The following is a 13155-nucleotide window of genomic DNA, read 5'->3' on the forward strand; positions in this document are numbered from 1 at the left end:
TTCGGACTGGAGAGATGGCTCTGGAGTTAGGAGCACTGGTTGCTCTTACAGCAGATCAAGATCAAGAAAGTTCAATTCTCAGCACCAATGTGGAGGTTCACAACTATCTGGTAACTCTAGTTCTAGGGAATTCAACACCCTCTCCAAGGGCACCAGGCTCCCATGTGGTGCACAAACATACATGCAAGCAAAACACCCCACACACATATAATTAAATAAATCCTCATGGTGTCGGCCATCTGAGCATGGGCCCTATTGTGGAGTGTGTTTGATATACCCAGTGTTGTTCCACTGAATAAAACTGATTTTTCCTCTTCCAGCACCTATCAATTGCAAATAGCTTTTTGTCTAGAGGTGGGACTTGTGCTCACTTTCTCTGCACTATACTGGTGTTTTGTTCGACCTGAGTGTGTTCAGATCTTCTGCATGCGATCACAGCCTCTTTGAATTCATATGTGCTCCTGCCTTGTGCTATTTATGCTACTGGAGGAGAAAAATAATCATAAATCTCGTGCTGTAAATCCCACGTTCTGCAATAATGACTTGCTTGCAAGATGTGCTCACTTGTTCAGCCACTTTTTTAGAAAATTGTTTTTAAGGCTTCCTTCATGAGATGGAACCATACCTATTATCATTAATGAGGCCAGGAACCCGAGACTAGATAGGTCATTGACCCTAGGGGACAACCTACTACATTTATTCTGCTAAGCCAACACAGCAACAAAATGACTCCTAATAACATATGTCTATACCCTCATTAGAAGAGCTTCTCCCAGTAGATGGCATTTAACTCAGAGACCTGCAGTTGTACAGTGTTGAGCGAGCAAGAGACTTTGGAGCACCCTCACAAGGCTCAGATCTCCACAGAGGAGGATGTGCAAAGACTGTAAGAAACAGGTAGATGACTTCAAGGATAGACATTTGAGTTTAAGAGACTGGGACTGATGGACTGATACTGATGTTTTAATCCTGATTTTTTTCTTTCCATCATGATCATAGGCCTTCAGAAGTACTTTCAGTGTTATCATGCTGTCCTTGTTTTGGCAGTTAAGCCAATCAGATTTAAACTGTCTGAACTGGGGTAGGTTGATGGCACTCGATGTTCTCGCAGAGGACCCAGGGTTAGTTCCCAGCATCCACATGGCAGCTCACAACCATCCATGTATAAGTAGTTCCAGAGGATCTGACACCCACCCCTGGCTTCTTCAGTATTGCACACACATGTACACAGACATATGTTCCAGGCAAAACATTTATTTGCATAAAATAATAATAAACATTGAAATGTGTGGACCATCTGAAAAACAAGTATTGAGTACTGTGTACTCTAGAGACAATGGGGCGTGAAATGAAAGCAGCCATGTCATCCCTTTGAAACATAATAACATCTTCTGGTGACACTCTAGATGATGTTAGGGTCTTACCTGAGGAAAGTGTGGCAATAAATGTGTCTATGTGTGGTTAGAATTTAACATGTTTGTGAATCCTAGTTTGTTACTTTTGTGGCTTTCTTGTATGCCATGCCTTGTATCTCCTACTGCAGCATGCTTCTTTATGCATCTCTTTATCTTCATAATACTTTCCTACACAATCTACAAATAATGTGTGTTAGGGGATATATTAAGTACTAGTATTTTAAATATTCTTGTTAGTGAGAAAACATTAAGATGTAGTTGGTTTTCTTTCTATGTTAAGAATGCCCAGAAAATGTGTCATTTATAAAGAGACATATGAAGAACTTTTAATCACTTATGAAAAATATTTTCAAGTGCTTAGACAAGAAATCCTTCCTCTTCTATAAAATGCCCACATACTGGTTAAATGTTTCCTGTAATGAATCATGTTAGGACTGTCAGTACTAATAATGGACTACAATCTTGTCTTTCAGCCCCCGAGTTCAGACCACAGATCCACAGCCACGGTCCAGATCTGTAGTGGCTCTGTAAATCTCCGGGGGGATGTAAAATGTCGAGCTTTCATCCACAGCAACAGACCCAAGGTTAAAGATGCCGTGCAGGTAAAAGAGTAACTGGCGTGAAAAAAATGGAAACAATGCAATATTAAATCCTAGAAGTTCACCTTCTTTTTATCTTAATTTTATGATTATTAATTTGGTTTTAATTAATGAAGTTCTAATCGCTTTCAAGATTTTTACGTGTAGACTGTCTATATGGATTTAATAAGTATTCCATTTCATAATATATCAGTACCTTTGAAATAATTTCTTTTGAGGGGAGTTCAATTTCTTTTTTCTTTTTTTTTTAAATATTTATTTATTTATTATGTATACAATATTCTGTCTGTGTGTATGCCTGCAGGCCAGAAGAGGGCACCAGACCTCATTACAGATGGTTGTGAGCCACCATGTGGTTGCTGGGAATTGAACTCAGGAACTTTGGAAGAGCAGGCAATACTCTTAACCTCTGAGCCATCTCTCCAGCCCCGGGAGTTCAATTTCTTAATAGAAGTATTCACAGAAAGACTTCTTAGGTAGTGTTTCAGAGTCAAAAAAAAAAAAAAAAAAAAAAAATGGTGACCAGCATTTATATGATAAGACATTTTCTGATTTAGAATATTGGAAAATTTTGTTTAGATGCAAACTTTAATTTACTACTTAAATGTGGTTACATAGATGTATAATTAAGCTACATCTGTGTTAATAGTAACAGTTATACAGTTATGCTGAGTGTATGAGAAGAACAAGCAGAATGATGTGCCAGTTATTGACTGAGTGGACATTGTTCTCCCCAAAAGCAAATTATGAGGATTTGTTTTGTAATGAAATAATTCAACTTTGACGTATTTTATTTCTTACTGTGTCTTTTTTTCCCATAGGCAGTGAAGAGAGATATTTTGAACACAGTTGCTGATCGCTGTGAAATACTTTTTGAGGACCTGCTTTTGAATGAAACTCCAGAAAAAAAAAGTATGACTCTAAGGACTTTTTTTGTGTTTGTTCTGTTTCATACAGTAAGATAATCAAGATTTAACATGTATGTCATCTTCTATAGCATGTTTTATAATAGTAAGTTATTTTTTTACTTTTATTGCTGAGTAAAATCTTTTCAGTTCTCCCTCCTCCACCATATTGGTTTAAACATTTCTATTTGCAAAGCTATCAGCATTTAGCAGTTCCAAGGAAGACTGTTTTAATGTTCTGCATCTTTTCCTCCTCCTTTTAAAAATGAGTCCTTTGAGCATCTCTTACAATGTGTTTTCACTGTGTTCACTCCCTCTATCACCCCTCCTGGGTCCTCCTTACCCACTCAGATTTGTTGTTTTTTTTTTAAATACACCAGGCATTGTTTGTGCCGCCCATATTTTTGGATGTCTTGTCTCGCACTGGAGCATGCTTAATCCTCTAGGGGCCACACCTTTGAGAAGACTGACTTTGCTCTCAGTAGCTATTCAATTGCAACAGCCCCTTAGCTCGCTTCCCTTCTCTGTGCTGCAGTTGCACGGCTTGAGTTTGTGCTATCTTGTGTATGCTGTCACATTTGCTCTGTGTTCGTCTGTGCAGTTGCCCTGCAGTGTCCGGAAAGCACTGTTTCTTAATAGTCGTCTACCATCTCTGGCTCTTATAGTCTTTCTGCCCCTCTTCTGCAATAATCCCAGGGCCTTGGGCAGGGTTGTGTGTGATACAGATGCCTCACTTAGGCCTGAGCGTCCTGCAATCTCTCATCTCTGTACCACAACTGGTTGTGGGTCTTTGTGTTAATTGCCATTTACTACAAAAGAGACTTCTCTGGTGAGGGTTGAGAGATACACTAATCTATGGGTATAACAGTAAGTCAGTAGAGGTTGGTTTAATGTGATGCCCATTCAACAGCATAGAGAGTCATCTAGGGCCTCTGTCCTAGCCAGCCAGAGGTTCTTGGTCCTGCCAACAGTGCCAGGTGTGAGTTCCAAACTGGAGTAAGCTTGAAGTCCAGTCTGAAACTGGTTGGTTCCCCACATGACTTCAGTGCCTTTGGCACTAGTTGACGTGTCTTACCAAGCCAGTTGTCACTGTAGCTAGCAGGGTTCACAGCAGAGTAAGAGCGATTTCTTTTTCATGGAGTAGAATGCAAACCACCTTCTAGTACTCTTATCTGGCCTGTAAGAATGAGGCTATCAGATGAGCACCTGCTTGGTTTCTTCATGTTCTAGCTCTCAGCAGTAGGGTCTGACAGTGAGGTCGTGGTGAGCAAACAAGAACACCAGCAAAAGCCTATACTGTTTAGGGATTTCTGGGATGTTCCTCGCCAGTAACTCCAAAAGACGCAACCCATTCTCAGCACCAGACTTTTTATTTGTAGAGGCACCGTTGCCCAAACTTTTTATATATGAGCATGTAAATACTTTAGGAAGCATCTACAGTATTGGGTTTTCATATGTCTTTTGTATTAGTTATCCCTTCCTGTCTTCCCTCCTCTTCCCCCTTCCATTCCTGCCCCATATAACACTTTCTATTCCATTTTCCCCCTTTGATTCTTTATATAGCTGCATTCTGTCTCCACTCTCAGAGAGGATTTTTTAAATAATTGCCTCTGATTGAGCTATTTTTGCCAGAGTGGACAGTGTCAGCAGTTTGACTTTAAGATTTCGTTGGTGTTACAGGTTTCAAGTCACTGTAGGTGTACTCAAATATTAACTTATTAGTGTTTGCTGTATAGTGGATTTTCTGAGGTACTGTTTATACACTGTTATGTTTTATATTTCTTAGCTATTTCTCTAGCAGACTTGTTTAGGTTCCAGATGGCTGAATTCCATCTCTGGGGAAATATAAGCAGTTTATGTTTTACATCTTAGTGATTTGTATTAAAATAGTTTTGTACTCAAAACATATATTAAGTATCCTTTTGAAACTACACCTTTGTGTCTCCATTCCTTCTTTTCTGCTAGTGGATGAATTTCTGATTTTAAATGTTTTGTTTTGATTTTCTTCTTTAATGAGTACTTACATGCATTGCAATTCTTTGACGTTCAGTTTTTGTAACCTTCTTTAATTGGACAAACATAGAATCCAAATTTGAAGTGTGCTTACTATTTTACTTCTCAGTTATCCATGAATATTATAACCATTTTCAAATTTTTGACTTAATATTCAAGTATGTTTGGTTCAAAATATACCATCATCCTAATTTTGCATGCTGTGGTACAAACTGCAGTTATGTAATTCTAACAGTAGGAGGCAGTGTGGTCAAAGAGTAAAATTATTCTTCCAGTTCTACACAAATAAGATCATACACGGAAAGTGGAAGAATCATGTAGTTTATGTCACCGAATTTCCCATGACACTTAAGGAATACCTTAGCATCTTCTGTTTGTAATTATATAAAGTAATCCTAGTTTCTTGAAGAGGAAGTGTAGGTTGCAAATAGAATGACCCCAATTTTCTGCTTGATCTTTACATTGATAACTTTTTAATCATATCTGATGCAGACAACGTGGTTACTATTAACAAAAATGTCTATTTCTGTGTTAGTTTGTTAGAGACACATTTTGAGCTAACCAGCAGTTATATTTATGTAGCTAGTAACTTTTTTTAGACGTGTATAGTCTAATTTGCAAGTATCCAAAGAAATGTGAAGCATGGTTTCTGGGGAGATGGTTCACCAAGTAAAAGTACTTGCTCCCAAGCATGGGGACCTGAGTTCAATCCCAAGAACAAAGCCAGATGTTGTGGCATGGGCTTCTATTCAGTGTCGGGGAGGCAAAGTCAGGGAAGGCTCTTGAATTGACCTCAAACATTCATAAATGAAGAAAAAGTTAGCAATAAAATCCACAATACTTGCAAGGTTAAAACAAGAAAGGCAGCAATCCATAGGGGAGTTACAAAATTGACTGAGTGTTCCATCGTAGGACACAATGGGTCTTATGATGACATGTGATTAGCAACATCTCTACATTAAAGGCAAGGAGGGTTGGGTGTTTTCATAGGTCCTTTTGAAGAAGCAAGGGAAATTGAGGAAAGAAAGAATTCGATAAAAGCAGTTTCATCAGCTAGAAAGTTCAAAATCATTGTCATTTCAAACGGATGTTTTTATGTTTTTTGAAGTAAATATTTATTAATACCAATAGCCGATATATCTAAATATTGATAATGTAATATTCTTTTTAGATTATGAACTTCCTCACCGAGTTTTCGTTCCCCTTCCTGGATCTGCTATAAGGTTATGTGATTATAAATTTGGTGATGAATCGGCTGAAGAAATCAGAGACCATTTTTCAGAGATGTTAGATCATGAGATTCAAGTAGAAGACTTGGAAATTGCAGAAGAAGTAAACACGGGTAATTAAAATCTGCTTAGACCTCATCTAAATTCACCATGCCTTCCTGTTTTCTTAAAGCTAATTCTTTTTGACACTTCAAATAATTTTTTTGTTTGTTTTTTGAGACAGGGTTTCTCTGTAGCTTTGGAACCTGTCCTGGAACTTGCTCTATAAACCAGTCTGGCCTTGAACTCTTAGAGAGATCTGCCTGCCTCTACTTCCTCCCGAGTGGTGGAATTAAAGGTGTGCGCCACCACCACCTGGCAATACTTCAAATTATTAACTGAGTGTGTACAAACACACACATATGACAGATCTCTACACATAAAAATATACAATGAGTATTTTCTTTGGAAACTACCCAAACACATCAAGTGTTTTTTGAATCTTCATGAGACAAATTCAGCTTTCAATGTGTGGAAATGTGTAGCTTTCAGGAATTAATTTCAACTTGAGAAAAGTTTTCCTTAAGCTGTTTTAGAAAATTTTCCCTGTTTAATTTGTCATTTTTTTTCCTGTCCTTGTTGTATAAGGGGGACTCTAAAGTAAGGTGGGCAGCTGAAGAAAGCATATAAAGATGGTTTGGATAGAGCATAGACTTGATACTGTCCAGTTGTGTAGCCCAGGGATTCTGTGAGCCTTTGTTTGCTCATTTGACCTGACCTTTGGGGGGTTTTATTTGAATTGCCTTTTAGTTTTATTTTCAATAAGTATAAGATATAAAAATGTGTATATAAAGAAATGTCCAAATAGATGTTTCTAAATATTATGTAATAAAATTATTTGTAAACAGTAGGTACTGAGTAAAAAACAGCTTATTTTAGAAGTTTGTGGTTTGATAGAAAGTGTCTGGGTTACTTTTGAATATGAATGTTTATTAAATATGAATAATAATTTTAAAAATTCCTTTTCTAACTTCTTATTCAATTCTGTTTCATTAATTCCCAGTCCCCATCAGGGGAGAGTATAGGGTTCATTTTGGTAAAGCCATGTGGCATTTAAGCAGGCCAAAAATAAGGAAGTCTTTAAAAAGTAAAAATTTTAAAACAGAAAATATATTGGAGCCAGAGGACTAGGTGCTATTACAGCTACCCAGGAGGCTAAAATGTGAAATGACAGGCTCTCTTGAGCCTAGGAATTTGGGGCTATCTAGTCTGTGTGAATTTTCCAGAGAAAGAGACATTTTTTTCCCCCAAGAAATGATCTGGTAAAAATGAGAATGTCGAATGTTTAGTGTTCATCAAAATCCTTTTCTTCCAATGATGATGTTTTACTTCATCTTTGTTGCTGCTGACTCTGACAGAAAACGACTTAGCAGTAAGGGGAGTTTATATGTGCTCATAGTTTATAGTTTGTCATCGTGACAGGACTTGGTCCTGTCACCTCCATAGGCAACAGGAGAGTCATGTATGCACGTGTGCTTAGTCTTGACTAGCCTTCTCTACTTTGTAACGCAAGGCTCCATACCAGGAGAGGGCACCTTCAGCCTGGTCTTCCCACATCAGCTCAGGCAGTCTAGACAGTCACAGACATGCCTACAGGCCCACTTGATCCATGTCCCTTACTGTAACTCTCTTCCCTTTTGAGGCTACATTGTGTCACATTGACAGCAGAACTCTCATGGGGAGAAGGAAGATTTTGTTGTGTTCACTTCCTGGTTTCTAGTACCTAATGATGTTTCTTGAGCCATTCTGTTCACCATAACCTAAATTTGTGGTCCCCAACCTTTCTAGTGCTGTGACCTTTAATACAGTCCTCTTGTTGTGATGACCCCAACCGTAATATTATTTTGTTGCTACTTCATAAATGTAGTTTTGCTACTGTTATAAATTGTAACTATTTGATATGCAGGGTGTCTGATATGCACCCACAGGGTGAGAACTGCTGGGTCCTAAATGAATCTCAGAAATGTTAGGGTATCAATAGAGTTTCTGTAATTCATCTCTTTTCTTTTAATACATAGATCTGTATCCCAAGAAGTTGAGTACACAGATTCTATTCTTCTTTATTCTGGGTAGCAGTCAGCCTTCCTGTAACTAAACTTTGTTCAAGAATATGGATCCATAAAACACATTGCTTCTTGGCTGTATTTATGCTTCAAATTTCTAAATTTAATGTTCTAAATATTTTAGAGCCAAATAGTCCTACACACTTTATTCTCTTTGGTATAGTTTCTGAACAATGTTTTTTTGTTTTGTTTTGTTTTCCTTTCTACCTATTTTTCTTTTTCTAGATTAGGAATTTCTAAACTGTGATGACCAAAACTCTTAAAGTCTAAATTGACCCAGAAGGCCTATAAACCTCTTGAAAATATTTATGTATTTGCTAGGAAACATCTTGTATCTTTCAACAGGTTAGTGACTTAAAGAAATAAAATTTCTTTATTTATCATAATACAAATTACATTTGTTTATTACCATTACCAATAGTATCTACTAGATCATCCTAAGAATTAATTACCAGAATGAGTAGAATTGTACACCCATCATCACCAATATATTGATTGTGCTTTAACTTCAAGTACTTTAGATTATGACTGTATTTGGGGATATTTAAAAGCTGATTTTATTAAATGATATCATTAGCATAGGCCCTAATCAAATTGTGCCAGCATTTTTAGGACAAATATATTTTTGACAAATATATTTTTGACAAATATAAAGGGGTAGAAGAAAAGATTATACAGCAAGGAAAGGCCAGCAAGGACAAAGGAAAGCAGCAGCTCTCTGTGAGCCGAGGAGGGTGTATTCAGAAGACATCAAAAGTACTCATACCCTGATATTCAGCTTCTAGCCCCTGGATGAGAAAACAGAAAAAGATTTCTGTTGTTGAAACCAAACAAAACGAAACAAAACAATATCCTCTACTCTGATTTAAAAGATAGATTCATGTCAGAGAATATAGTAAGATCCTCAGAGTACCTAGGGACTACTTAAGAAGAATGATCAGAATGCTAGGGTCTACAGTTACTTGATTGGTGATTCAATAAGAAAAAAATTTTTTTTTCCCCAGGCATGGTGGAAGATTTAAGTGCTAGTCCCTAAGTCCTAGCATGATGGAGACTGAGGCAGGGAATTGCCAGCCGGAACTACACAGGGAGTTCCAGGCCAGCCTGGACTTCTCAGGTAGAACAGTAACAACAACAATTGCAAACATAGGCAATACGTATTGTAAGAATATGATCTACAAGGCTTTTCTTTTTCTTATCTTTAAACTGTATTTTCTTTCCTGAGAGCCAGACAGTAGATTAGGTTCCTAAAGTTCTGTCTTCCTTCTTCTCTTTAGCAAGTGTATTGTATAACAGGGGTCAGTACAGTCAGTGGTCATCTACCCCTGCTGTCAGATGGTCAGTCTCGACTCAAGGGTGCTGGTGTTTTTCTCCTTACCACGCCCTCCATGTGTGTAGCAGGGTGGGTGAGGGTGTGTAAACACCAGGGCCACTGAGTCTTGTGTTCCTCCTGAGCCTGCCAGTCTAGCTGACAAAATAAGACCTTGGTTTCAGTTCCCACCCCTTAAAGGTGGGAAGAGACGCCCAGTTTCAGTGTTCTCATAGTCTCCCCATTATTGCCTTAGTTTTCACTTCTCAGGCACACATCTGTCTTACAGATTGCCATACAATACAGTAGATAATACCAACTTTATTAAAAGCCCTATAATTTGACTACATCTCATTTTTGCAAATAAATGACTGTTAGACTTTGGCATTGGTGGCGCATGCTTTTAATCAATTCTCGGCAGGTACAGGCAGGTGGATCTCTATAACTTCAGGGCTAGCCTGGTCTACAGAGCTAGTTCCAGGACAGCCACAGTGACTACACAGGGAAACCCTGTTTTGAGAAACAACAAGAAAAAAGAGCTTGCCCCGTGGGCCATATTTTATCTTTTGTTTTAGCATTGCTTATATCATGTTAAATATTAATATCATGATCCAAGGAATATAAAGTATCTTAAATATTCATGATAAAATTGTACGTAATCCCTCTTTAAAAATCGAGTAGTCCTAGGTAGCATGTAAATAGTAATTCATATATCTGCTTTTGTAGGTTTTAACTTTTATAAGTGTAGCTTGGGAATTTAGAGTTTGTTTGTTTTTTTTTTTTGTGTGTGTGTTGTTGTTGTTGGAGGTGGTGGGTTTTTTGTGGGGTGTTTTTTGTTTTGGTTTTGGTTTTGCTTTTTTTCTTCTTTTGGATTTTTGAGACAGGGTTTTTCTGTGTAGCTCTGGCTGTCCTGGAAGTCACTTTGTAGACCAGGCTGGCCTTGAACTCAAGGAGACACACCCGCCTCTACCTTCTGAGTGCTGAGATTAAAGGCTACCATTCCCAGCTGGGAATGTAGTTTTATACCTTACTGCATTTTGATTTTCTTCCTGTTTCCTTTTTCTTTTTTTTTTTTTTTCTTTTTTCAAATTCCAACAGAAAAAAATTTATTTGCGAGCCTATTACTCCAACCTATTAGAAGTTTAATCATTTTAAATTGCTTTTATGATAAAAAAAAGCACAAAATCACATATATTGATGTAGTGTTTGAGTCCATGCAGACACTCAACAATGTTCAAACCATATTAAACATACATAATATATATTTGTGTCCTAAAATCTTATCATTTCTGTACGATCAAACCATTCAGAATCTTGCATTTTTTGAGACATACAGTACATATTGTTATCTCTAATCATCTTGCTGCACATTAGTATGATAGAGTTTCTTTTTTTTTTTTTTTTTTTTGGTTTTTCGAGACAGGGTTTCTCTGTGGCTTTGGAGCCTGTCCTGGAACTAGCTCTTGTAGACCAGGCTGGTCTCGAACTCACAGAGATCCGCCTGCCTCTGCCTCCCAAGTGCTGGGATTAAAGGCGTGCGCCACCACCGCCCGGCCTGTTTCCTTTTTCTTACTCTGGCAGTGTAAGGTGAAGAAGATGTCTTGGTTGCTTTTCTGTGGCTGTGATAAAATGCCTGGCAAGCAAATAAAGGGAGCCAGGACTTCCTGTGCTCACCGTTCAGGAATGCAGTCTGTCCTGGAGGGAGTCACAGTGGCGGGAGTTTGAGAGAGCTGGTCTCGTGGTGTCTGCAGTCAGGAAGTGGAGAACAATGACGCTCAGCTAGCTCTCTACCTGCAGTCCAGGATACAAGCTCAGGGGATAGTACCTCCCACGTTTACAGTAGGTCTTGCCTTCCTAGGTAACCGAATTGAGGTCATTCCTCGTGTGTGCGCTTGGAGGCTCATCTCCTAGCATTCTAGGTGCACCAGCAATGCTTACCATCCCAGATGGGTTACCTGAATGTTATTTATTACAATAACAAAGGGAACACAAGAGGGGTTTGAAAGTTGGGTGTGGATACTCAGATATAGAATATGTAGTATAGAAACTACGCTGATAGGAAACAGTGACTTTCTAGATATGTATATTTTTCTGTGTCTGGGATTGAGTAATGCATTCAATGTAAAACCCTTTGAGACATATGAATTATAATCAAGCTAAGAATTTATTATTATGTATTGATTGCCTATAGTATATTGAACATTAGGATTCTGAAGATAGAATATAGTAGTACTTCTCAGGAATCTTGCAGCACAGTTAACGTACAAAAACCTAGACTGTTGTGAAGATGATTAGGTCTGTAGTAGAAAACTGGACAGATTAGCAGGTACACAGCAGATGCGCTCTCTCTGTGTGGGACTCAGGGACATTTCTTGACTTTAAGCTGATATTGAATGAAGAATGAAGTAGAAGTGATCAGGCGTTTTAGGAGCTGAACACTGTTCTGAGGTAGCCAAGAATAAAAATTATTATCTAGAAATATGTCAGCTTTGCGTCACTCAGAATTTGTTGAATTGGAAGGGCTGATTTATAACTCTGTATAGTTTTAATAGAAAATATGTTCTTTACTGTTTGGGGATAGGGTAACAAAACTACAAGTTTCATGCATATGTTAAGGGTTTTAAGCTAAAGATCCTATTTGTTTGGGGCTATATTCAATTTCTCATTCTTTTATTTACCTGAAGACGTTGAGGGTGTAGTTTTAGCTTATCTTTCAGATGCATAATGCAAGCTGTGGTGTGATTTGACTTGAGTGTAGGCCTGCCACTTACAGCTGTAGGACTGTCTGAGGCCTTCCTAGACCCAGATTCCTTTGGGAATATTTTCTAAAAAGTGATACATATAAATGGAGGGTGGTAGGATACTTTGTCAAATAATTTCCTCTGTATATTAATAAAAACATGAATATTAAATTGTGAACATAATATTTTATAATATACTTGAATTTCCAGAAGCATCTGAAATCAGGGTTTCTGTAAACAATAAGCCCCTGAAAATAGGTTCACATTCAGAAGTGGAAGTGAGTTATGTATTTAGGGATATTAAGTTTTCTAAATATCTGGTGTTATTCCTAAGTTTTGGAAATTATTATATGTTTGACTGTTACTGTATGGTCTATAATGTAGTTGTCAAGTAGTTGCTATGTTTAAAAATAAATGTTTTGCCAAGTAAGTATCTTCAAGTAACATACTTTTAAATGACTTAAGGGATAAAAAACAAATTGTTTGTCAAAATGACTCACTATTGTTGAAGGATAACCATGGTTTTAGAATTTCTTAGATGTGTTAGTCATATCATAGACATTAACTTAATAATTCAGATGTACTTTGTCTATTATCAGATAAAAATAAGTTGAAGACACACCTTTAAAATTTGCTGAAACTCTTCTTTGTCAGTTCTGTCCTGGCACTGGAGCCAGTTATTCTTTGTTACTAAATATCCATTACTTATTATTTTCCGTGGCTGAATCCAGGGCCTTGTGCATGGTAGGCAAGCTTCCGACTACTGAGCTATCGCCCCATACTTGGTCTTTGGAGACATGACCTGTTATGTGGTTTAGGCAGGCCTTGAACTCCTTCTTACT

At 37.7% G+C, this 13155-nt stretch overlaps 1 protein-coding gene across 4 annotated transcripts in view; it reads left to right on the top strand.

Annotated features, from left to right (window-relative positions):
- The window catches only part of Odr4 (odr-4 GPCR localization factor homolog), a 34252-nt gene that overhangs the window by 16223 nt on the left and 4874 nt on the right, over positions 1 to 13155 (top strand). For all 4 annotated transcript variants that reach the window (XM_057770824.1, XM_057770822.1, XM_057770821.1 and 1 more), the window contains exons 10-12: positions 1889 to 2017; positions 2836 to 2926; positions 6104 to 6274. In XM_057770824.1, coding sequence (XP_057626807.1) covers positions 1889 to 2017; positions 2836 to 2926; positions 6104 to 6274 — 391 coding nt within the window. The remainder of the gene's footprint in view (positions 1 to 1888; positions 2018 to 2835; positions 2927 to 6103; positions 6275 to 13155) is intronic.

The sequence above is a fragment of the Chionomys nivalis genome, chromosome 5, assembly GCF_950005125.1.
Source record: "Chionomys nivalis chromosome 5, mChiNiv1.1, whole genome shotgun sequence".
Lineage (NCBI taxonomy): Eukaryota > Metazoa > Chordata > Mammalia > Rodentia > Cricetidae > Chionomys > Chionomys nivalis.